The sequence below is a fragment of the Anopheles coustani genome, chromosome 2 (genome assembly GCF_943734705.1).
Source record: "Anopheles coustani chromosome 2, idAnoCousDA_361_x.2, whole genome shotgun sequence".
Lineage (NCBI taxonomy): Eukaryota > Metazoa > Arthropoda > Insecta > Diptera > Culicidae > Anopheles > Anopheles coustani.
The window spans coordinates 78,895,773-78,921,048 of NC_071289.1; the positions used below are offsets into that span (position 1 = coordinate 78,895,773).

At 46.5% G+C, this 25,276-nt stretch overlaps 1 protein-coding gene and 5 non-coding genes across 9 annotated transcripts in view; 5 read left to right on the forward strand and 1 right to left on the reverse strand.

The window, feature by feature from the left end:
- LOC131265771 (calcium uniporter protein, mitochondrial) overlaps positions 1-25,276 on the forward strand; it is a 102,288-nt gene that overhangs the window by 16,645 nt on the left and 60,367 nt on the right. For all 4 annotated transcript variants that reach the window (XM_058268079.1, XM_058268081.1, XM_058268080.1 and 1 more), the window contains exon 3: positions 10,308-10,530. In XM_058268079.1, coding sequence (XP_058124062.1) covers positions 10,308-10,530 — 223 coding nt within the window. The remainder of the gene's footprint in view (positions 1-10,307; positions 10,531-25,276) is intronic.
- Trnah-gug (transfer RNA histidin (anticodon GUG)) lies at positions 2,597-2,668 on the reverse strand. Its single transcript has one exon. It is a non-coding gene; the product is annotated as a tRNA-His (tRNA).
- Positions 5,550-5,622, forward strand: Trnav-aac (transfer RNA valine (anticodon AAC)). Its single transcript has one exon. It is a non-coding gene; the product is annotated as a tRNA-Val (tRNA).
- On the forward strand, positions 6,749-6,820 carry Trnah-gug (transfer RNA histidin (anticodon GUG)). The gene has a single exon. It is a non-coding gene; the product is annotated as a tRNA-His (tRNA).
- On the forward strand, positions 7,560-7,631 carry Trnah-gug (transfer RNA histidin (anticodon GUG)). The gene has a single exon. It is a non-coding gene; the product is annotated as a tRNA-His (tRNA).
- Positions 8,067-8,138, forward strand: Trnah-gug (transfer RNA histidin (anticodon GUG)). Its single transcript has one exon. It is a non-coding gene; the product is annotated as a tRNA-His (tRNA).

Consider the following 25,276-nt stretch of genomic DNA (forward strand, 5'->3'; position numbering starts at 1 on the left):
TGTTATAAGAATTAATATTTTTTTTTAATTTCAAGAAAAAGGAAGAAAACCAGAAAAATTGCTTTTAACATACAAAAAAATCATATAAAAGTTAATGTTTGTTTGTTTGTAACGGTAATACTCAAAATCGGCTGTGCCAATCTTGAAGATATCTTGGGATGATGCGTCTTTTTATCCAAAGAAGTGTTAGAAGAAGAGGGAAAATTCCCTAAGAAAAATCCAGAAAATGGGAAGAATTGTAAAAACGGCTTATTTCCATATATTAAAATCAAATATATAATTTACAACTAAAACTAAAAAAATCAATCTTAACGATGCTGTGAGATCAATTGTTCCTTTTGAGCCAAACGAATGCCTTTAAACAATTGATGCCATAGGGCCATTGCACTCAAATATATTGTTATAAACATTCTTTGGATTTGCCTGATATGTCGTGTCTTAAAGATAGATCTATTTTTGATATGTGTCGACATCACCGAATATAAGCGGCTTTCTTTAAGTTCCAATGCTTTGTTATTTCAATATTAGCATATTATTAATATTGGACGAGGCGAAGTTCGTTGGGTCAACTTGTATTTGATAGAAGTGGATATGATTGGAACCGTCTATTTAAAAATCTTGTAAAGTTTCATGTTCTTCTACGTGAACAGTGATTTACAGCCATTTATTATCAACAATCCCAAACAGGAGCCTTTCGCAAAGCTAATTTATGGTCATCTCGTTTTCTAGGCGTGCTTCATGAATACTAACTCCAAAACTATGGTAACAAAAGGGAAGGAGTCCATGCCAAAAAAAAGGGGACCACACCGCTCTGGTCTGCATATGTTTTTGTTACTGCCTTTTCCAGCCGCTTCGTCTCCAAGAGGGGGATCTTATTTTTATGACGTGTCTTTGTCCCTTTGGGGGTATTTTTTCGTCGTCGATCCTTTGATGGTGGCACGGAAAAAGGCTCGGCTAACCCCGGGGGGCTGTATGGCGCCTGGCAAACCTTTCGAGCACGATGTATTCTTCAGCGTATTGCGTCCCATCGAAAACTGCCCCCACCACTTGCTCTCGTATGTTCAAAAGGATTTGCTGACTCCTCGCTGTGAGCCTCAAACTAGCTGGGGCTAGCAGTTCTGGGCTTCGCCCTCGAGGCAGCGAAGAACGCGTGACTGGTTTTAATCACGATTACGCCTAGATTAGTGACCGTAATTTGTTTTATGTTTCGCTCGCTCCAACCGGTCGCGCGGAATCAAATGAACTAGCTGACCTGAGCAATTGTGAAACAGCGTTCTTACTTCCACATTTTCAATGTCGTTAGGGGGTAGCATGCAGTCTACAGTAACATCTTTTCTTCTGCTTCATTGCGGTCAGTATTTTGTGCCATAAAAAAACGGATTAGTGGGCGCCATTTGTGCCATCGCATAAGGTTAAGAAAAGTTCTCAACAAATTATGAAACTGTTATCAATGTTTTTTCTTGTTCTATATGGTAAAGAAGATTTTTACCAACGACAAGTTTATTATTTCTATTTTTGCATAATTCATTATTTTAAACATAAACCCATATCCTCTTCCTGCGCTTTCGCTATACTTATATCATATCAAAGAAGCGAATTTTGAATAAACCCTGTATGTAAGCCTTGAACAAAATTATGTCGGGCTTTAGAAGTAATATACACCCAGATCCCTACCAATTTTCCAGTAATCCGTTCGCGTAAGCGAATGTTTTATGATGCAGGTGGATTGGCTACGGCGACATAGCCAAGTTGGTTTGTTTCGTTTTACTTCGGTATCCACCGGTATTATTCAAGAATTGTGGGTAATTTTAGTCAAAGTACTTTTTACATATTATATATCAGTATATTATTCAAATTATAAGGCTTGCAAACGGTTTTGTTTTTTTCAAAAGAACATGTAGATTTATAAAAAAGCGATGAAGCATATCATCAGCAAATTAGGTTCATTCATTGTGGCATGGCCTTCGTGTTCAACTTAACACGGGCTAATTCCAAGCAATTTATCTAAAGGTATTTATTTTTTCAGCATAATGGATACCTCAATTTTTCTGCAATTTTTTTTCAGTCCGTCTTGGCGGGTTTTCTCGGTTCAACCAAAATAATTTCTTTGTCGAAACAAAAAGTAAAAAACAAAAATCGGTCTAATGAGCTGGTTTCTATAATTAGGTTCGCTCGTTCTACGATTGCTGTGGGTTAACACGGGTATGACGATAATATTCCGCGTGCATACTAGCACACCGAAAGAATAAACATCTGTCAGCAAAGATAAATGAAGCGTATGAGTTATCACCTCGCTTAAACCGGTGTTTGCGAGTTCGTACAGTAATTTTCGTTTGATAGAAACATTGTGTGTAGCTGAAAAGCTAAATGTAGTAAATTAATATGATGTAAGTAGAAAAATCGTTATGGACGGTAAATGTATTTGATTGGATTTACACCTTCTCTCAACTAAGGTGGAAAGCGAGACAACACAAAACAAAATACCTCCCCGTTTGACAAAACTACGCAGCCTGACACTTGCGATGAGCACGAGTTGTTTGGAGTAACTGAAAAAAAGTTTACCAACCTTCTTCCGTGACAGTGTTATTTCTAGCACTGCCGTGACCAGGATTCGAACCTGGGTTACTACGGCCACAACGTAGGGTCCTAACCACTAGACGATCACGGCTATCGAAGGCTGTTATGGATGGCGTTCACAAGTTGCGGCCTTTCTGCTTTCGCTCGAATAAAATCGCGCGTCAGCTCGAAACATGTATGCGTCAAGCGCGCAAACCAAACCAGCAAACCTCCCTCAGAGATAGCGAACTCGTATTTCCCATACCATTGCATTGCAATCGTTGTAGGGCTGACGAAATATGGTTCATGCCTGCTCGTTCCGCAAACGTTGGTTCATCCGTGATGTTTCATTTTGGTTTGGCGGTGGTGCTTGTCATAACAGATGTGTTCGACCCCGCTATAGATGTTCATACAATCGCTTCAACTGCGCAAAGTAGCCCTATAAACTACCAAGAGTTCGGTAGATAGGACTTGGACCATTAACAAACTGTCCACCTTGATAGAAAACTCATTTTTATAGAGGAACCCACCACTAAGCGCTTTTAATTGTATGCAAAGACCACAAAAAAATACGTCTACTCTCATGGAAAGTGGAATTTTGTGTTGAGTTTGGTTGAATTGCTGGCGAACAGTGCAGAAACCATCTCAAAAACCCTTAACGTCCAAAGTTAATCCCCCACCTAGAACTCTGGCGAATGGGCACCATCCTAACCGCAATGGAACCTCAATGTATGCTAGTGTTAGTGGCCAAGGATGTCGATGCCCGGTCCGACCGTGCCGCGTAGAGCCGGTGCGTTAAATGTAGCAAAAGTTTATCGGGCTAATACAACGGGACGTGCCCGGCATACTGCCACTAAAGTATACGCCGTAGAAGCCAGCATCGAGCAAACCATGGTTGTCCGCTATGGCCACCGCACAGTACGTTCTAGATTGGATTGTATTACTAGCTGGCAGGCAATGCCTAAGTGAAACGAGCTCGAAGGATTTCGTATTGTGTACGTGTTGAGGCTCAAAATGGCTCGAACTGTAGGTTTGAGGTTCGCCATGCTTTTCTATATTTGTGCTACGTCTACTTGACGGAAAAGATGTCTTACTAAGCAGCAGCCAAACACTAATAAAATTTACTTATCACAAAAAATTATTACAAAATCGGTCAGTCATGCTTACCATGAAAATCAGATTTAACACTAGAATACATTGCTCTGGAATCTTGCCCGAATGCTTTTTGGGGGTAATTTAGACCCCTGTTTTTCACTATAACTTTATTATTTTTGAAGATTTTCCAAATCCGTAACCTGAACTGTTTTAACAGAAAAATCTGAAATTTGTGTTTTAGATGTAGCTTTGGATATTGAGAAAAACCTTTTTTTATTGAAAAATATTCAACCGTTTTCGAGATATTAAAACCGAAAATTACGTTGGGTTGAAACAATTTGGATTCTAGTGTTAAAGATGTTGACTATGTTCGTTTTCAACTGAAGACCAATCACACCGATGTTTCTTGAGGTCTAGAATGGCCGTGCGCGTACACAGGTACTCTTTTCGACGTTCTGACCTCTGCTGCGGGGGATCAAATCCTGGTCACGGCCTTAGAAGATTTTCATAAGTTTAAATGTTGAGATTTTTGACAAACAAAAGAAGTATCTATGTTTTTACAGGATTGTGTGTCACTTCTTCTTATACTTTCTGATATTTGCTCCTCGGGTGGTACTCCGTGGAGCCGCTAACAATCACAAGTGATTTCAAATGGCCGTTTCAATTGCTCTCGTGAGCTTCAAACCCAATTTTGTCTGCAAATATTGACTTTCGCGCTTACCAAATAATCTCATGTTGTACAGCTTGCTAAATACGATGAAAAAATACAGTTTATGGTTCACACCTTCCTCTGGGGAGGCAGCTGTAATCATCTTTTAACGGGGTGCGGTGGTTTTTATAATCTTCTGATTTCGCCTCCTGGCACGTCGCGCTATTTGCAAGCGACATTCTTGTTTATTCATGGTTAAACGAGGTGTGTGACAATCATGTTTTGTGAATCTAATGTATCCAATCGTTTGTTTTTAATCAACTTGTCTCTCTTTATACATACATTTGTGACTCTATATTGAAATTGAAATCTTTCTTTCCCAATGTTTGCGTAATTCGTCAACAGCATAGTCACAAAAAAGATAGGCTGAATATTGTATAAAGAAAGATTGAATAAAGCGAATCAAACACATACCTCGCCATCGATGTTTAAGTGTTGCCAAAAGAACTTACCCAACTAAGGAGAAGCATTGAAAGATTGATTAATGGTAGTTGTGGTAGCTGGAGCTTCAAACGGCGTCCCATTGTGGCTTTGTTTCGAGAAAAGAAGTATCAAGAAATATTTCTTTGTACACCAGAAAGGATTGCCAAAGATAAATGTGCATTGATGTGATGGGATGGCGAAAAGTTTTTTACTTCTGTTGACCAAACTGTCAGAATGTTTCACGGAAGATAACAAACACTCGTCCAAAGCAACTCTATGCTCATCATTTATTTTCTTGCTCGTCAGAACGCTTTACGCGGTCGGAATGATTTCTGTCGGCTTTACGGCTGTCTGGCTGCTACATCCATCTTTGGCCAGCTCCGTGTTGTCATGTTGGGTCGGTAACCCAGCGAATCTCGGGACGCGAATTGTGTATCCTGCCATATCACGTTGTTCCCTTGCTGTTGAAGTTTGTTTCGATCGTTCGGTAGTGTATCATTTTTAACGGTTGTTGACGACATAGACACACCGTTTTTATGTCCCTATTCATCAGTGGTTGGGAAAAAAGCAATAAAAATAAAACCTACCGTAACCACCGCATTTGCTATTACTTAAATTTTATAGTTACTTTAATAGGAAAGCGTACGTTTAAGCTTCTGTTTGAGTTCTTCTATGAACATAGCTTACGTGTTTTAGTATATTTTTTAGAACACTTTTATGTTTTGAAATTTATTTTTATAAAGCGAAATGATGAATTGAGCCAACCGTTTCCGTGGTGTAGTGGTTATCACATCCGCCTAACACGCGGAAGGCCCCCGGTTCGATCCCGGGCGGAAACACTTGATATTTTTGTTCGATTAAAGTTAGTATTTATATTTAAACCTAAACCAAAAGCAATATGAAACAGTGTTCGTGTATCATAGTAGTACACATTTCAATTTTTGTTTGTGAAGCAAAAGTGTGGCCGATAACCCCGCTGACAGAAGTCCATATAAAAAAACGGCTTTAACTCGGCTTTAACTTGGCTTGTAGACAGTCAGACTATAAGCCAGAAGAGAATGCACGCTGTGACGTCATCGCTCTCTGCGCTTCCTCGCTCACGCTTCGCTTGCTCTCTGCTGTTTCTTCTCCCACCCCATTTCTTTCTTGTCAAATCAAAGCATGTGGTTTTGGTATCTTATAAAATCGCGAGGATGACAATTTATTAAAACAATCAAATACAATACAATATTAATACAATATTTTACTGCTGATATTGTTTAAATACTTATCCGTTAGTTTTACCACGATCGCCATTCCATCCATGGTGGTGCAGAAAAGCCTTCATTCTGCTTCGAAGCCGCATCTTCGCCGTGGTCCATTTCATACATCAGCTGCTGTTTGTGCCGCCTGACAATCACTTCTTTCACACTTCACTACTTCAATTCACTTTTAAGAATACAAAACTACACCTTTGAAGATGTGGAATCACGAAATTTGTTGAAGACAACATCGGATAACATTTCCCGTGTTGTTTACAATCCTACGCTGGCTGCTTTGACAGATTCGCTCAAAGTGGACTTGCAACCGAGAGTGCACTTGGTGTACTAGAGCAAAACTGATCGCGTCCAAAAACTAACACCCAGAAAAGGGAGAAAGAAAATTTTTTTTCGAATGTTGGAAAGGGATGACGGGATGAAATCGAGAGAGCGTAAGAGACTCTGTCAGCGGGGAACCTAAATGAACTGAATCATCCCGCGCAACCGATTTCAATTATGGCGTAAGCTCCAAGCTCTCGACGTTACGTTTCTCTTATATTTTGCTCTCTCAATCGTGAAACCGCTAAACTCTGGGCTTACCGTTCAACGTACTTTCACTCCTGCTCTTGCCGGGTACACTTCGATGCTCTTTCTTTTACACCATTCAGCGGGGTTACACATTCAACATGTTTATCAAAATTTTATTCGCTGCAAGTCAGCATCTACAGCCGTGATCGTCTAGTGGTTAGGACCCTACGTTGTGGCCGTAGTAACCCAGGTTCGAATCCTGGTCACGGCAGTGTTGCCATCCTGGTATGGAAATAACACTGTCACGGAAGATGCATAATCTTTTTTACCATATACATATTTTATTCACTTATTGATACATTGAAATGCAGCTATCAAATGTGTCAACTTTTTGTTACATGTTTAATTTAGCTCATCAAACTCTTCTGCAAAAGTTGTTTTATAAAGGGCACGGTAAACGGCAGCGTAATCCCTGGTTTCTCATTTATCGTCGATATTTGGGCCAAGCGTCATCTGTGCTTTGTTTATGTTTTGCAATTTGGTAAAAGTTGCAACATTCCTTGAAGATACGGCTATCATTTTGTGGTGTATTGTTGAAAATCGTACCCGTACCCTTAACGCTCACCACTTCGAGGGCGTGGGTTCGAATCCCAACCGAGACCGGACCCTCCCCTGTACGAGAAGACTGACTACCCACGTACACATAGGGTAAAAAAAAGCCCTTAACGGGCAGGCATGACCAACAAGGTCGTTACGCCACGAAAAAGAAGACCCTTAACGCTGAAACACGTGTGGTAGAACATATTGGAAACAATGTTTCCACTTCCAACCTTTATCTTTCAACTGATTTGAGCAAAGTCTGGTTGAGACCTCAAGCCAGTATCTTTTTATGACCCCTAAAAACGTGCAGAGGTACATCTTGGAGGGGATACTTTCACTTCAGGCTTTGTCTTTCGATGCATTTCTGGGAATTGCATGCTTGTTGAGACCTCTGCTAGTCAGCATCTACAGCCGTGATCGTCTAGTGGTTAGGACCCTACGTTGTGGCCGTAGTAACCCAGGTTCGAATCCTGGTCACGGCAGTGTTGCCATCTTGGTATGGGAATCACACTGTCACGGAAGATGTATGTTTATTTTTTTGTCCTATAATATATTCTCTTATTGCAATATTGAAATGCAGCTATCAAAAGTATTCACTTTTTGTTACATTTTTAATTTACTCTATCAAATTATTCTACAGAAGTCTGTTATGACCCCAAAACATGTGCGATCAAACCTTTTGGAAGCAATATTTCCTCTTCCAACCTTTGTCTTTCGACTGATTTGTGCAAAGTCTTGTTGAGACCTCAAGCCGGCATCTGGCGTTCATCTAGTGTTTTTTTCCACAAGCTTTTTTGTGACCCCTGAAAACGTGCGGAGGTACATTTTGGAAGGGGTACTTTCACTTCAGGCTTTGCTTTTCGATGCATTTCTGGAAATTGCAGGCTTGTTGAGACCTCTGCTAGTCAGCATCTACAGCCGTGATCGTCTAGTGGTTAGGACCCTACGTTGTGGCCGTAGTAACCCAGGTTCGAATCCTGGTCACGGCAGTGTTGCCATCTTGGCATGAAAGTAACACTGTCACGGAAGATGCATAATATTTTTTTCTATAAAATAAAATAATGTATAGTCGTGATTGTCTGGTGGGTAGGACCCCCCCACGTCACAGCCATAGTAGTCCATGTTTAATCCGGCCCCCACAGTGATTCCATCTTAGTAGGAAAATAACAACGTTGCTTTATCCACTGATGTTTTGACAAGCTATCCTGGGTGTTCTTTTAGGCTTGAATAGGGAATATAAATAAAAAACCAACCAAAAGTTCGTAAAACTAGTGCACGTAAACCTATGGTAAAATATCATTTATAATTTACTTCGATTCATTAATCTATGTTTATACCTAAAAAGTGCTATGGTAATTGCTTCACAACGGAAAACAATTGCATAACGAATAATTTATGGTCGATTAAGTCCGAGCTTACCTTACCAGAGGTGACCATCGAACCGGTCTTCGCTGGTGTGTTCTTTCCAGTGACCGAAAGCGCCATAGTTCACTGATCTGAGCACCCTTCGTGTGTCATCAAAACTTGGCCTTTCCAAATTCGATACCAGACTTCCTTGAACAATAACCTCCAATTTATCACTATTAGGAACTGTCGGTCTAAGACGGAACGCGCCAGTGGGTAGCGATCATAGAGAGGGTAATTATTATCAATATTTCATACCTCCGGGTTCCGTGTAGGTGTTACGAGGATGACGTTTATAAGTGGGAAAGTTAAACTTAGTTTGTAAACAAATAACAGTCGTGAAATGTTAATATTCCCGCATTGGCAGGAACATGGAATATTTATATGGAACAAGCTGACCCAACGAACTTCGCCTCGTCCAATAATACACTAATATTGAAAATAAAACAAAGCATTACAATTCAAGGAAAGCCCCATTGATTTGGTGTCTGAAGATGTCGACACATAACAATAACAGATCCATCTTCAAGTCGCGGCATATCAGGCAAATCCAAAGAATGTTTTAAAATTCCAGTGAACGATTCACGGCTTCGTTTTCATTTTCAATACGATTAATCAATTTATATAAGCGCGATGGTCCAACCGGAGTCATTAGCATAGGTAGGAGCTGCTAAAATTGTACGTACACTCAACCAATCTTAGTTTCGATACTATGGGTCATAGTTCACATAAACATTTGTGATAAATAATTTTTAGTTGAAGTGAATTGACAAATAGCAGGTTGCAAGCCCATGTTACTATTCACGAAGCAGAGGATTTTTAATTGGACGATTGGTGCTGGCATTTGCATTTAAGTCAATAGAATGCTACTCATATGCAAACTCACATTTTCAATCAACACCAATGCTTCATTGTAGATCATTAATTTTTTATTCAAAATTTTCCCCAAAATACATTCAACGTCTATCAGAACCTATATCTAGGCGATCGCTTGGAATTTCCTTAGGCAATGTTAAAGTTGTATTTTCTTGTTTCCATGAATAAAAATGAACAAATAATTTGATTACATCGTCAAGATTGGCTCAGTCGATTTAGAGTTTTAGCGTTAAAGACAAATGAACACTCATTTTTATAAGTTTCTGGCTTTTCATACGGATTTTTCTAACTTGCATTGTTTTTATTGGGCCAAAAGAAACAAAGCATCAGAAGACTTCGTAGGGATATGTCCAACCGTTTTCGCTAGAGAAGGTAAATTTTATTTGTTTTATATGGAAAAAAGCCGTTTTTACCGAATTTTCCCATTTTCCGACTTTTCTTTGGGAATTTTCATATTCTCTTTTTTCCTAAACCTTCCTTGGGTAAAAAGTAACAAATCATACGAAGATGTCATCAAGATTGATCTAGCCGATTTTGAGTTTTAGCATCACGAACATACAAACATTCATTTTTATAGATATAGAGAAGAAGAGAAGAGAAGAGAAGAGAAGAGAAGAAGAGAAGAAGAAGAGAAGAAGAAGAAGAAGAAGAAGAGAAGAAGAAGAGAAGAAGAGAAGAAGAGAAGAAGAGAAGAAGAGAAGAAGAGAAGAAGAGATTGAATATGAACGGTTCTGAACGTGTATCAGAATAGATCGATTCAAAGTAAAAATATTACGTGTGATTATTGTATATAATATATCTGTAATAAGAAAGTATCTGTTACGATTGCTAGTGGACTATTTGATTTATTCTATCCCTGGTTATATCCTTCGTTCCAGAAACCACTGGTTTTGGACGTAAGCCGTCGTTTCTCCACCGCCGCCGCAGCCAGTGGATACAGCAATAAGAGCTATAAAAGCAACCGGAAAAGCAGCATAATCCACGGAGTAGGATACCGCGAATACAACACCTCTAGCAGCCGCAGTGCAAGCAGCAGCGGCAGCAGCAACCTCAGTAGCACCAGCACCGGTACCAGCAAAGCCGACATCATCTCCCCTGAAGGTAAGCAACGGCAGCACGTCTGCACATTGCCGCATTTCAGGCGAAATGCAAATGCTTCCGAACGGGGCCGAAACCATCGAAAAGCCACGGAAGTTGGGGGCTGATCGCTTTATTAAAATGCGACCTCGACCGCTGGCCTCTAGTTTTGTCTGTTCACTTTAAATTAGTTTGCGCTCGACGCAGCGGACTTGGCAAACGCCCGGGAAACGCCATCATCAACCGGCCCAGCTGCTCGGCATACACAAAGTGCCCGTGTAGTGGTTGTCCTTCCCTAAGTGGAAAATGGATCCGTTTATGTATTTTTCCGTCTTCCCACCCAGTGATTGTTGACTCGTCGACCCGACCAGCATGACAAATGTATTGCGTACTTTTAGCTTTTTCTTTCTTTCTTCTCAGATAATATCATAACCTGCTGTTTACAAAAACTCTGCAAAGCGAGAGGCCCCTGAAAAAGCTTATGGTTTAACCATTATGTACTTTATTTTCAGATAACTTTCGTTTTGATAACATGTCATACGGGGTCCTACAACGCTACATTGTTTGGATTATTTTGGATGAAATAGTTAGAGGCAAGAGCGCGCCTCTTGTTTTTCGCAACAAACCGATAGCACCATTTATTTGGCTCGTCTTTGTTTTAGCAAATCCATTGTTACGTCGTGTTTGCGAGTCCAAGGATACATACACTTGCACGTCCTTCGGTCCTTCTCTTCCATCTTCTATTTTCGTTATGCACTGTTGTATCTCGTTTAGGTTGTGTTTCATTGCGGGGAAGATTTACGAATAAGTTACCACTGTGTGTGCCGCCCGCTGAAGATTGCTCTCTCGGGGAGCATTTAGCAAAAGCACGCAGTTCACGTTCGTCTACTGCTCGTTTCAACTGTCTCGTGAACATATAATACCCTTCATTGGCCACTCATTGGCTTCCGATGACGGGTACATTTGGAGGGAATGTAACAAATTTTGGGTAAAACATAGTATATACATGAAATGGGAGATTTAAAATAGTTAAAGCGAATCTAAGACAACAACTTCGGCCGCTTTCGTGCATTGCGTAGTTTGGAGTAGGGATAAGGATAAAACATACGAGTGAGGCAGGTATTATCAACATCACCAACCATGCTCTCCACTGCTTGGATACAATAAATAGGATAAAACCGGGACACTTGCCCCGGGGTGAATAAAATGGGTATAGAGATGTAACTGTTCAGGGCACGGTGAAATAAAAGTACTGACTAAATGGCCAAAGGGTGCGTCGAGTGTGTGGCTATCTTGCGTGGGATCATCCCGGTCGGAGAGGGCATACTCAACCATCGCTGGTGAAATACTACTAGTAACATCTTCTGCTCGGCGGCATAAGCGTCTCTCAGGAATACCAACTAAGAGAGGTGCGGGCACCTCGTACTACTTGCTGCTGTTGAGACTGTCGTAGTGTTCTGTCGAGGGTGGCGCGTTCGGATCGAGCACCTCGAACTCCTCGAACTCCATGTCGTCGTACTTGCGCTTCTCGATCAGCTTGCGGTCGTTGGCGAAGTACTGGCGCTCGTCGAACCGCCCAACGGTGCTCCAGTTGACCAGCTTCGGCGACGTCAGCTCGTCCGTTTTGCGCTGCTCGGCGATGGCGCTCGGGCGGAGGTTCTCGCTCTGGTCCACCGCCGTGGTCCCGTTCGGCTGTTGCGTCGGTTTGTGTCCCTTTTCGCCCGCCATCACCTGTCCATCGCCCTCAGAGGTGGTGGTGGTGAAGTTGAAGGTGACCGTTTTGGTGACGGACGACGCACTCTGCGGGGGTGACTGCGCTCGATCCTGCAGTCCTTCGCTACCGCTCGCCGACACTTGGGACGCCGACTTGCGCACGGCCGACGGGGGCCTCACCACCGTACCGTTGCCGTTCAGCGTGGCAATCTGTCGAATGGTGGCAGCAAATGCTAGATCCACGTTCCGGTTCCGGCACACCTTGGGCGGCCGCTCGGCGGAGGTGGTGCTGAAGGTGGACACCGGGGTACCGATCGGTGTGAGCTGCTCGGCCACCGGTTTGCCCTTCACCACCACTGTCGGTGATCCCGGGATGGGCGGTGGTTGTGGAATCGTGGCGCCATGATGGACGAAGTTGATGTGATTGTTGACCGTGACCGGCCCTAGCTGATCATCCGCTCCCGAGCCGGGTTCCACCATGGCGGGGGACTTCCGCCCAACGACCTCGACCGTCGCCGTCGCCTGACTGTTGATCGTAATACCCGGTTCGGGCTCATACTTTTCGATGCACTTCGACTCGATGATGCGCGGTTTGCTGCGCGTGGTGAGGGTGGCGTGGCTCTCGAGCCTGCTGACCATGTCCCGTACGGTCTCTTCCGGCTCCTCGATCATCGTCGCCTCGGCCGTGCAGCGGGAGTTCTCCTCAAGGATGTGGCGGCCGCGCATGCGACCATTCGGTCGCAGCAGATCCGGCGGAGTCTTACCGGTTCCGGCCAGCTCCAGCCGGCTGCTGCAGCTGTTCGATTTGACCAGCTTAAATTTAACACCTGCAACGATTGCGGACAAACGAAACGGACGCTCCATTAGGACTTTTGTAAAGAACATTCGAACCTACGATAGTTGTTAGTCACAAGTTAATATGGTTTGGTGTGAAACTAATTGTCGACTCTAACTACATTCAAACATTGGTACAGCACGCTGACACTTTTCTTCTGGTGTACAAGCCTCGAGTGAGATATTATACTTCCGTTATGTTATACACTCTATAGACACTACCCTTAAGGTCAGCAACTAAAGCAATATGGACGAAACTACTCTCATCAACCCTTGGATGACAACACAGAACAACCACATCAACACAGAAACACATCGAGTTTACCTAGTCCACCGTCCCGCTCGCCAGACACCAGTGACCGTCGGCTACCCGGGCACCCGTTCGCATGCTCCTCACCATACTCCTCATCCACTTCCTCCTCATCCTCCACCTCATCATCATCATCATCATCATCCACAACAACGCTGGCGCAACCGTGCGGCTGACAGACGCCACACTGGCGATCCTGGCCCCGGATCTCCCGCATGATGGCGCGGGTCATCGTGCTGATGTGCTCGGTGCGCTTGTCCAGCACCCGCCCACCATAGTACGTCACGGTCGAGCCGCACTCGCGTATCTTCTCCAGCACGTCCTGGCTGACGTAGTGCGACTCCAGCTCGTCGCCCTCGTGCCCGGTGGCGCTGGCGTACAGGTGTTCCGCGCTCGCCGCACCCACCGCCGACGCCCGCAGCGCCGCACTCTCGTCGCAGTCGCACGGGGAGCTTAGGTCACCGCTGGACGATACACCGCTCGACAGGCTGGCCGAGTCCCACTTGCGGATGCCTACAGGGACACAGGGTGGTGGGGTTGAGGGCAGCGTGGGGGAATTTGTGTGAAGGAGGGTGGGAGGAAGGGTGAGGAGGAGGTAGTCAAGTGGAGTTTTGGAAGATCAAAAGAATAAGCACGGGACCAAAGAGTGTAGAAGGAACATAGGCGAACGTGTGGAGAAAGTGGAAATGAAAGAAAGAGAGAAAAGATATGTGAGGTTAGCGTTGATGCAAGGGGTGGGATACGGAGGGGGTGGGACGTAGTTCCTTGGAGGGGGTTTATCTTCAAGACTCGGGGTCAAACGGAATATCTTGATCTTTATAGTTCCGCTGACTACTCGTGAGGACTTTCAATTCTTCTGGATGTACAAGGTGTTTGGTCATATCTTACAAGCGTACCGATATCTCGGACATACTATCTGATCTCTCAGTATTACAAGGACAAGACTCCAGGCTCCGTAAAAAACACTCACCTGCCGTTCCATTGGCCTTCGCGTCCTCGTAGGCCTGCTTGGCGGCAGTTCCTAGGCGCAGCGTACCCTCGAACAACTTCCGGACATTGCGCACCGTGTCCGGACTGGGCAGTTCCTCGTCCAGCAGCTCCTTGTTGACGCGTATCGGATGGTAGAAGAAGTGCTTCTTGATCCCAGACGCCGTGGACCCGGTGAGCTGTTGGCGCTTACCAGCGGCCGTCAGTGCCCCGTTCGTGATCTTGCACATGCCGGCCGGCATCTGCGGTGGCTTGTCCGAAATCTTCTCGATCTTCGTACGGACCGGCTCAATGATTACAACGTTGTTGTGAGCTAGCAGCTCCTGGAAGCTGTAATCCTGTAGGTACTGCATTAAACCATCGAATTGAGCCGCCTTCCGATGGTTTACCAGCAAGTTTTTTTGAAACATCTCCGACTTCATCACCTTGTAGCGCACGTGGTCAAAGTCCAGATCCTTGGCGTTTTTCGGCTTGACCAGGGCCGCTTGCTTGTGCCCGTCCAGCTCGATGATCTCGACCGTCGGGCTGAAGCTCTGGAAGTGCAGCTCGTCGTCGTCGTCGTCGATCTGGTACGTGGAGTACTTGTTGCGGGACGCATTGTTGTTGACCGACGTGTGGCGCGACTGCTGCTGCTGCTGACCGTTCGTTGTGGTTGCGCTGGTGATGATGCTGCCATTGCTCGTCGACGACGCCGCCTTGGTAGAGGTGGTCGTCTTCGAGCTGTCCGATGCTTCCGAGGTAGCCGAGCCGATGCTGGATTTCCGCTCGGCGTTACCGTTTTTTGACTGCGACTGCGATTGGAGGATGGTAGCGCCCGGTGCAGCGATCGCAGAGACGCACAGTCCGCTGCCCGCCACCAGCTCGTTTTTTGAACTCCTCCGCAGTGTGTCATCGTCCGCCCGGACCGCCTCACCGCCGTCCGCCTCGAGCTGATCGACCTCGTCCAGCATCTTCGACCAGTAGCTGCGCACCGAGTCCACCTTGTGGAGGAACTCCTTCTGCGTCTGCTGCCCATTCCGGGACGTCTTGCGCAGCGTGTCGGCCCCGTTGAGGGCGGTCTGTGCCATCTGTTGCTGTTGCTGTTGCAGCTGCTGCTTGCTGGAGTCGACGATCTGGATCACCTGTGGTCGCGGCATCTTCGAGCGGTTGTCGCCTTGCGTCTGTGGTTCCACGATCAGCGAGTCGAACGACTTGGTCTTTACCTCATTCGTTTTGATGCAGTTATTGAACGTCTTCGTGACGATGATCGGCGTCGAGGTGTAGATGTTCTCGGTGCTATTGAACCGCCGTACGCCCTTGTACAGTGGCCGATCGTTCACCTTGTTCTTGATCTCCCGACGTGCCGCCTCCTTGAAAGGATTCGTCTCCTTGAACAGGCTCGAGTGATCCACCTTAGGGCTGCCCTGTTTTTCCTCCACCGACTGCCGCTGTTCGTCCGAATCGCCCTCAGCTATCGGTTGCTTTGCGTTTACGATCGGAATCGGCACTTGTCTGCTGACGGCCGCTAGCGGTGCTTCCGAAGCCTCTTTCTTTGGTTTGCTTATGTCAGTGCCAACCACTGTCGCTGTCTTCAGTGGTGCCTTCTTGAGGACCTGCTCCACGACTCCAGCGAGCGTCTGCGCTGGAGGAGTTATCTTTGGGAAGTCAACCTGCTTCTCGAGCTCCTGCTTTTCACGCTTGGCCGCCTTTGCGGCCACCTCGTCCACGATCACCTTCTTGCCACCAAGTTTTACCGTAGGGGCAAGGGCAAGCGGAACCTTGGGCGGTGTTTCGGGCTGTACCGGGATCGGCTTGAGCTTGGTGCGTACCTCTCTTAAGGCGTCCGGTTCAGGCTTCTGGCGTTCCTTGCTCTCGAAGTTGATCCGATTGGTGGTATGCTTGCCAACGGTGCTTGCGAACGTGGAGTAAATCACCGACGGCGATGACGATCGTTCCCGATGGTCCGTGTCGTCTCCCCGATGTCGGCCGGTGACTTCTTTAGCCGGATGCTTGCTGCTTGGTGGAGGAACAAACGCACTGCGGCCAGGTTTTTCAGCTGGAGTCACCACAATCGCTGGCGTTGGCACTTCCAAGTCTTCCTGCGGTGCGACGATGGTGATATCGCTCTCCTGATCGCTGTTGGCGGTCACGACCGAATTCTCGTAGTCCAACTCCAGTCCCAGGTCCTTCAGGTACACCTTGCTCGAGGCCTGGCTCAGCACCTCCTTGGTGGGCGTCTCGACCACCTCGATCGAGGGAGCTCCCTTGTCCGACTCCTCAAGCGACGTTTCCTCGTCCGATGGGTGTCGCGTGAGATTTAGGTTCGCCTTGTGGTGAAGTCTTGGCAGCGAATCAAAGTCGCGTACACGGCCCGACGCGTCTCCCCCCGGTCCGTCGTGTCCACCAGCCGCGTGCTCGTTGTCGGCGATGCGCCTTAGCTTTGCGTCGATACGCTCCGAGTTGCGCAGGATCTTGCACACGTCCGCATCGGGCAGTGAGTTGTACTGGTAGTCCGCGTCCGAGGCGGGCAGCAACGGTTGCTTGTCCTTCCGGATCGACTGCGTCGGATCGTTTGCTCCAAACTCTTGCCTCAGCTTCAGGTTCGAGATCAGCGACAGGCGCTCGATCGTGCTCCGGCCGGTGTTCTTGATGAAGCGCCGTAGCGAATCGTTCTGGTGCACCTTCGGCTCGACGGCTACAACCTTTGGTTTCGGTTTCGTCACCTGCCCGTACAGGGTGTCGATGGTGCTTTCCGCGTGATCGAGATCGTCCGGGTGGAACAGTGCGTCGTACTCGTCGAACTTGATGTCGATCAGATCGTGCGCGTCGTCGTCGCAATGTTCGGCGTTCTTGTTGCGCCGACGTCTATTTCCCTCCGGTAACGGCGGTGGTCCTAGCAACGGATCATCCAACAGTTCCTTCTCGTCACTCTCCGAGGACAGATAGATCGAGTCGTACGAGATGACGCTGGAGCTCTTGTGCGACACCTGGCTGTCCTTGATCTCGATGATCGTAATGCCACTCTCGTCCTCCTCCCGCGGTCCGTACTTTCCCCGTCGCTCGTCGTGGCGTTCACCAGCACCGACCGTCCGCTTCTTGACCGTATCAAGGGTTCCGGTTTTGCGCGCGGGGGGTCCCGCTTCGTCCTTAAGCGACAGATCGTCCAGCAGCTTCAGGTCCGCGTCGACGCCCGTGTCGGATTTACTGCCACTACCGGACACGCCCGAGTACTGACTGTGCACCTCAACCTTCGACACAAACTTCGTCGAGTCGCTGCGTATCGAGTTGTGTCGGCTGCCGTCGAAGCTGTTCTGCTGATGGAGCGAGTGCTTGAAGATGGATGAATCGATCGAGTCGAGGTCGCTCTTGTCCGTGTGCCACGGAAATGGTTGCTGTTGGGTTCCGGTACCACCTCCGCCGTTCAGCTGCGCCGAGGAAGAGAACCGTCTCGCGAGCGTATAGTTGGCGTCACCTTCCGGTGCCTCTGGGACGTCACCGTTGTCGTCGTAGATGTAGCTAAAGCTGGAATAAAGGGTCCGATTAGTATTTGAGTGGGGGAGGGTGATGGACAGAATTGTAACCGCTCGCTTACCGTTCCTTGAAAAAATTCCTATCGATCAGCTTCGCCTTCGGAATAAGCTGAGATCGTCTAGCGCCGCCACGTCCGGGTAGGTGCAGATCGTTGTACGACTCCTCGCGGATCACGGCAAGGCTGCGGGTACGGCGTAGGCTGCACGCTTCGTTGCTGTCCGGATTGTAGAACTGCTGCAGCTGCTGTTGTTGCTGCTGCTGCTGCTGCTGAGTGCCACTCGAGCCGTGATGATGATGGTGATGATGGTGATGACTGTGGCCGTGTTCAGAGGCACTCTTGTCGTATGCAACCACCTCTTGGCTGCGATGGTGGCGCTTCTTGCTGCCGGACTTGCTGCCGCCGTTCACCGAGGCACCGCTGTTCGTGCCTCCACCAGCGTTAGCGCTGCCCGCGGACGAACTGAGCCCGTTGTTGCCACCTCCGAGGGCGGTGCTGCCGTTCGCCCGTGCCGCCTTCGGATTGACGCCGTACAGATCTTCGTACTCCTCCCGGCGGCTGTCTATGCGCGAATATAGATCGTACAGTCCTGAGTCATAGTCGCGGTAGCGAAACTGACCAGCACCCAAACCACCGCCAGTGATGCCGCCGCCGGCGATGCCACGGTAGCTCGTCGGCAGATCTATATTCGACAGGGACTTCTGACGCCACCCGGATCCTCGGCCCGGCCCTCCGAACGAGTTGGACGAGTCACGGATGCGCACGCGGTCCACGTAGTTCGATGCTGAGTCGGAATTTCTGCAAACAACCCGAGAGGAGTATATTTAAACATTAGATTCATTCGGTGTGTGTCTGGATTAAGCTAAACTCATTCAACAAAAATCTTTTTTAGGTTCGCGCGCTCATCAACATTTGGATGATGATGAACTGGTTGTTTGGACTGACAGCAAAAGACAAACAGATTGACATGCAAATTTGCTCCCCTTTGTCACCAACATTGTCCCAAAATACCTCCCATCGACCTTCGGCGAGGTCTTCCACACGTAACCGGAGTGCCATAATAAAACCCGGTTGCTCATATCTCTGTGGCGGAATTGAAATGGAAACAAAAACACACGAACTCGGCATTCCAAGCTCTCGGTAGCGAACAGTGGCGGCTGTCTCTCGATTAACTGACACCGACGATACAGCCACTTCCGACGCTGGCTTCGAAATTGCGCCCTTCCGCCAAAAGCACACCAATAAAATGAGACAACCGTCATCGCGGACACAAAAGACCGCACGCAAGCAGCCACCGGACGGGAACGTCCTCGTGGAGGAAACATGAACACTGTGACCAAATCAAATGCATTCACAAGACACGCTAGGGGTTTGTTTTCCCTCCCATTTGTTTTTTAAAGCTCGGTTCAGATCATGTCCCATCAGACAGCGTCGGTGCAATTGTTTATGTTTTGCCTATGCTTGCAAACGTCGTGCTAAGGCACAGTGGGTTAAGGTAGCACAATCAAGCGAACATTTCACAATATTGATGAATGTTTCGACGATGTTGATTGTTTTTAACCGAAACTGATTGAAAACATTTAAAGAATCAATTTTTCCATTGGAAATCCAGATGACGTCAATTTAGTATGTAAATAGCTTGATACTAGAAATGTATGCACTCAAGTTCTAGCAACTGTTCATCGCTAGAAGACGAAAACAATGTTACGAAAATGAATGAAATGAAATGAAGTAAAATATGACAGTTCAGTTGAAAGTGACAGTCATTCCAATATTTCCATACGTATTTCATTAAACATATATTTTAAAACGATAATTTTGTCACTTTATCAACATCGGCATAACACAACTAAAGCATTGAGCAATGTATTGAGTTGATAATAAGACTTCTCCAATTCGGCAATTCTATCCACGAAATTTTTTAATTCGTTTTGAATTGGCCACAAATATTTTTAAATTGTGGTAAAATGTAAAAAACGATGCTTTTTGTATGTAATGTAAAAAAACGATTTTTTCAACATTGGCATATCACAGCTAGAACATTGAGCAATGTATTGAGTTGATAATTAGGCTTTTCTGAGACAACTATCTGACTATCGTTTAAGCTTGCAACCACTAATATACAAACACTTCGATGTGTTTTCCCAAATGTCCGCATATTGTCCCATCGTGAGATGGTGAGTTTGTGAAGAACCAGCCACAGAATGGCTGAATGACGTGGAATCGGTCTGTGTGTCTGCAATCCACCGAAAAATTAAAGCACGATGCCGTGATTTTTCGGAAAACGACCTTTGCTTGGGAATCGCTCTGCAACATCGCTGAAAGAAGTGCATTTTGACACGCGATCACTTGCGACCGAGGGTGCTACAACCGGGGTGCACCACCTCCGTGAATTGGGCAACATTTATCATGCACTTCTCCCAGTCAGCTGTGCAGTGGAAGAAGGGCTGTTGTTCCATAATTTTCCTTTCCTTTTCCACCATCAACACATCCTTCTCGAAACATTGAACTCCTCCGTGTGGTTGCCGTGTGTGGCTGTTGGTGGTTGACCACATCGACAACCGAACGTGCGCATCGACGTCCATCAGTTAGTGCCGCGCGGCGTACGATTGCTTTTAATCACGTTCGGGTGGGAATGCTAACTACCACCCACCGGGTGCTGCACCGGAATCGACCACAAGGAGCGGGTATGCACATTATGTTGGTGGCGCCTCCGTCGGTCTTCGACTCCAACCCGGCCCGGAGGCGGTGGCCGGGCTTTAATTGGACGGAATATAAAGTGCACGAAAGCCACCCGATTCGATTGTTGTGTTGTCGGGGCCGCTCGGCGACGTTAGTGAAAGTGGTCATCAACGGGCGGCGGTGCAAACCGTGCGCGTTATGGTTGTGAATTTATGCTCCACCATATGAAGTGGCGTTTATGTACGTTTGCGTTTTGTTTACCGCGGCGAGTGGGCGAGTACATACTTGAGCAAATACTTTGAGCGTACGATGATCCTGTTTGTAATGTCCACTCCAATGTTAGTGGAGGACGGTGTTGTTGTTTTCCTGAAGACGAAGAAGGGCAGGTCTTGGGGGGGCTGCTAGTTTCTTGGGCTAGTTTCCGTACTTTACGACACTTTTTTAATGGCATTTGCTTTTCAACTCCCAACCAAAGCCAAATTCAACGAATGAACTTTCCCACGCGATATGCGAGTGAACCGGTTGTAAAAATACAAAACATTCATGTTTTAACCTCAACCGTACGTCACTCAATGTAACAATAATCACAAGACATGAACACGCAATCTGTGCATGCACTTTTTTTTCTCCACCCACACCGTCGATTAACATCTCGTTGTCAACAAATAAAATGCATAATATGGAACGGGGACTTTTTTTTCGGCCGCCGGACGCTCGGGATGGTTGCCTTTTGCATTCCGTGATCATTGCGCCACACGAAAACCGTATCTCCAAGCCGGCGGAAAAGAGGTTGGCCGGTCTATGTGTGTGTCTGTATGCATGCTAATAGGAATGTTTATTTTGACTCATCCCTCGGTTGGATGTTGTTTTTCAACGTTTTGTTTCATTTGCAAATACCATTTAACAAGTGGTTGCGTTCCGTCGTCGTGGAATGCCGGGGGGAAATATGTTTGTGTAAAGGAAAAAAAAGGGACAAATACAAATCCCACCGGCAAACACAATGCCACCTTGCCAGCCAGCCCCGGCTTGACAAGAAATGAAGCACGGCAGCAAAATATGACTTTCACTGGGTTTCACCGGGTTTCGTGTTCGGACGTGCGCGGCGTTGGAAGCCGGTGACACACATTTCCGACGTCGTCGTCTTATCACGCGCGTTTTGTCGAAACCTTCGGACTCGGAGCTCGGATGGTTCGTCTCCGGACCGGCGTGTTCATAATCGATTCGTCACGAAGCCGAGCTAAAGAAGTTATTGCTGACGGATGGCTGGTGGATTCCCTTTCCTTATCTCGTTCTACCATTTCCTCACTCGTTCGACCGTGAGCCAAGGTGTCAGGTTGGAGTGCGCACCTTAATTACACTAATCATCGACGTCCGAGCCATGCAAATGACAAGATCAAACATGAAAATCTCTCTCCTCTGGCTGGAGTTAGACAGGTTGGATGCTGGATGGGAAAGTATGTCTAACCGGACCTGATGGCGATCGTTATCATTATCATCAGCCGTTCGTCATCTTTCTACCGACCGAACGGAGGACGGGTTCACTCTCGTTAACCTGCGAAGATGATGATAATTTTCAAAAAAGCTTCACCTTTACGATTTTCCCCGACGGTGTGGAGGCTTTTCCTTTTTTTTCGAGCCCTTCTCCCAATGAAAGATGGGAAAGCTCAACCACCCCCGGGGGTTGCCTTTCATTGACCCTTTCGGTGGCCATCTATTTTTAGCGCATGCGGAGGGGGTTAGTTGTGCCGTCAAGCGACCACCCAGTGTCCCATAATAAATGGACGTAAAGGACGAACGTAATTTAGATACCAACTCGTGCTCCACTCCGGAGCGAGTTCACCGGAGCGAGCTCTATACGGAAGGGAGGTTAGTAAACTCAAAGGAGGAAAAACCGGAGGGGAGATAATTTATATTTCGGTACGTTCCAAATTTTACTCCACATTCCTCGGACATGGACACCACCCTCGCCTAGGGCCCCCGGGCAATGTTGGCCCTCCCCCTCCCGTTTTTGGCCCTTAGGGAAAGTCAGCTGCACCGTTACGATGGTACTCGGTATATGGCTCGTTAAAGCTGATTACGGAACGGGAACGGTGATCCTTGAGGAAACTTTTCGACGTCAACTACTCCACCTTACCCCCCCCCCCCCCCCCCCTCCCATTTGGTCAACGGGGGAGGGTGTCCTCCCGAGGGGACGCGCAAGTTATTCTCGGTTTCACCGTTACCCGGAGCAACCTTGGGACAATTCAAGACCGCTTCCGGGCGTCTTTCGGCTCGCTTCTGGTTTTCCCAAAGTGAACTTCTCAACCGAATACTTTTGTGTAACGGTGGTTGGTTGGTTGGTTGGTTGTGTTGGTGCGCCTTTACAACATCTCCACCGACGCGCGCTCGCTCCCCGGCTGACCTTACAAGTGCACAATAATCACTCCATCTATTTCCGGCTTTCTTCCACTTTCCACACTTGCCCCGACGTCAAACGAATGGTAAAAATGATAGGAAAAGTTCGTCGCTATTTTTTTTATCTTCCTGTCCTTCCTAACGGTCCAAACAGTTGAGCAATAACTTTTGAGCAGATAAAAGAAGGTTTCGGTGTGGTTTGTTTGTGGCGTTTCAGTTTTTCTTTTTGTTTTGGATTTTTCTTTTGCCACTTTACTATTTCTAGGTCCTTTTCGTATTAATCCGATATTTATGATGGGCGGAAATTTTGACGGGTCGTAATTTATGTGACTTTAGTGTGACGTACTTGGTCCTTTTTTTTTTTGAGTTCGGCCATAATTTGCCCAACTGTCCTTCAGCCTTCAAGTCGCGGAAAACAATTGTTTGTTATCTGTAATCTCTTTGCGATGCCTTTTGTTCGCACTCAGTATAATTATAAAAGTTTGTCTCACAATTTCTTCGAGAAACAGACCTTTCCTTTTGATTTTGTTCTGTCCCTTCAAAAGCTTTTTTATTTCTTTCATCTAGCTATTATATTCCTTTTAACGAAATGGTAAACAACATGGTCATTTTCAACCACACTGGCTGATGGCTTTGCGTGACGTTAGGTTTAGCATCCTCCAAAGAATGTATCACGGATTGGTCTTAAATTGTGGAGAGTGTGGTGCAATACGCGACCTGAATATTGAGCCGGTCGATCCATTTCAATCAATTCACCACGAAACCATTCGTCGAGCGTCAGTGGTTTGTTCGTTTTTCTTGTTCAATGTTCAAAAATCTATTTTTTGTGTGTGTGAGTGTGTTTCCAAATGCTCTATTTCTGCCTTTTGCTCTCCTATATTTTATCCTTTGTCACACGAGACTTCGTCGACATGAGTCGCACGCAATCGACCGCGTTGCGGGTGAACGCTTTTCATCCCACCCCTCGCCCAGTCTGGGCATTCGGCGTCCAGAAAAATACCGGAATGCCGCATCGAAATCGGAACTTATTCACCATGCAATCGCATCCGTTCGATCCGGATGTGCGGATTGGCAAAACGGTTCATTCCGCATTTCGAGCGGACATTCCTGGACCACAGAGTGGGGGCGGGAAGGGGGCCCGGGGTTGGTGGGGTTTTGTTGTGTCTACCACCCACCGGCATACAAGCGAGTGAATTTTCCATCTCAAAATAGCGTGGCCAGCCAGTGGACTGGTCAGATGGGGTTTTTTTCACTGGCACTGGATTTTCGTCGCCCCATTTCACACAAAAATAAAAAAAATGAGTTGAAAAAAGCATAGTGGAAACTTCGAATGAAAACGATTCATAATCAATTCAAACCGGGAGGGGATATTTTGTGGATGAGCGTTTCCAGAGTCGCCTCCGGGAGGAACCACCGCAGAGGGGGAAAGTGAAAAATCTCCAATTGCTGATGCAACTTTTTTCCCCGCCCGAGCTTATCCCGAGCTTTGCGTCAATTATTGAGGCAGGAAAAACGTCTCATTTCGCTTCGTCGAACGCGAGCGAGGTGTCGTTTCATTAACTTCTAGAGGGCACCGATTACATGACACCTGTACAACCCGTACCCGTGCGTGGCCGGAGATGAAATGTTAATGAATTCTTGTGTGTGTGGTTTTTTTTTGTTTTTTGCTTGCCAAGGTGCACGTTTCTTGGAACTCATTTTTCAAACGACTCGAATTGCCGCCGTGGATGGTCACGATTTTATGGTAATTTACTTGAAATTGAGTTGCGCTCAGCGGATGCGAAAATATAGGGTAAAGTACACCAGAAAGTGACACAGAAAAAGTGAGGCTTGCAATCTATTACGGGGTTTACATGCTTCGATGTCATAAATAGATAGGATAGGAAAGTAAATTGAAATATATTTTGTTTACTTTTTCTCGACAATGTTTCTGCTTGATGAGCCTAGACTTGTGCTTTTTTTAAATCTATGAGAATGAATATTGTTTCTTTCTTGTCATCGCTCGTATGTAATCAAATGGCTTTCATAAACCTTTTTGTGACATGTTTTCGTCGTTTTATAATTCTTAACCTTCTTCCTTGACCTGTTGTTAGTTCCGTATACGTGCCTCGCGAAGACACCGAAGACGAATCAACAAGACGAATTGTGCAACAAATGTGTTTGTCAACGTCGTCAGGGGTCAGGTGGCGAGCTCGACGGTAACCGTACAAGTGATGTGCTCCGTCCAAAGGACGTGCTCATAACCCCCTACCATCACACGATGGAACCGTAAGGAAGCACCCGGAACGCGAAAAGGTACTGATAGCGCAACCAGCGCACGTCAAAAAATCGTCCAAACGGCG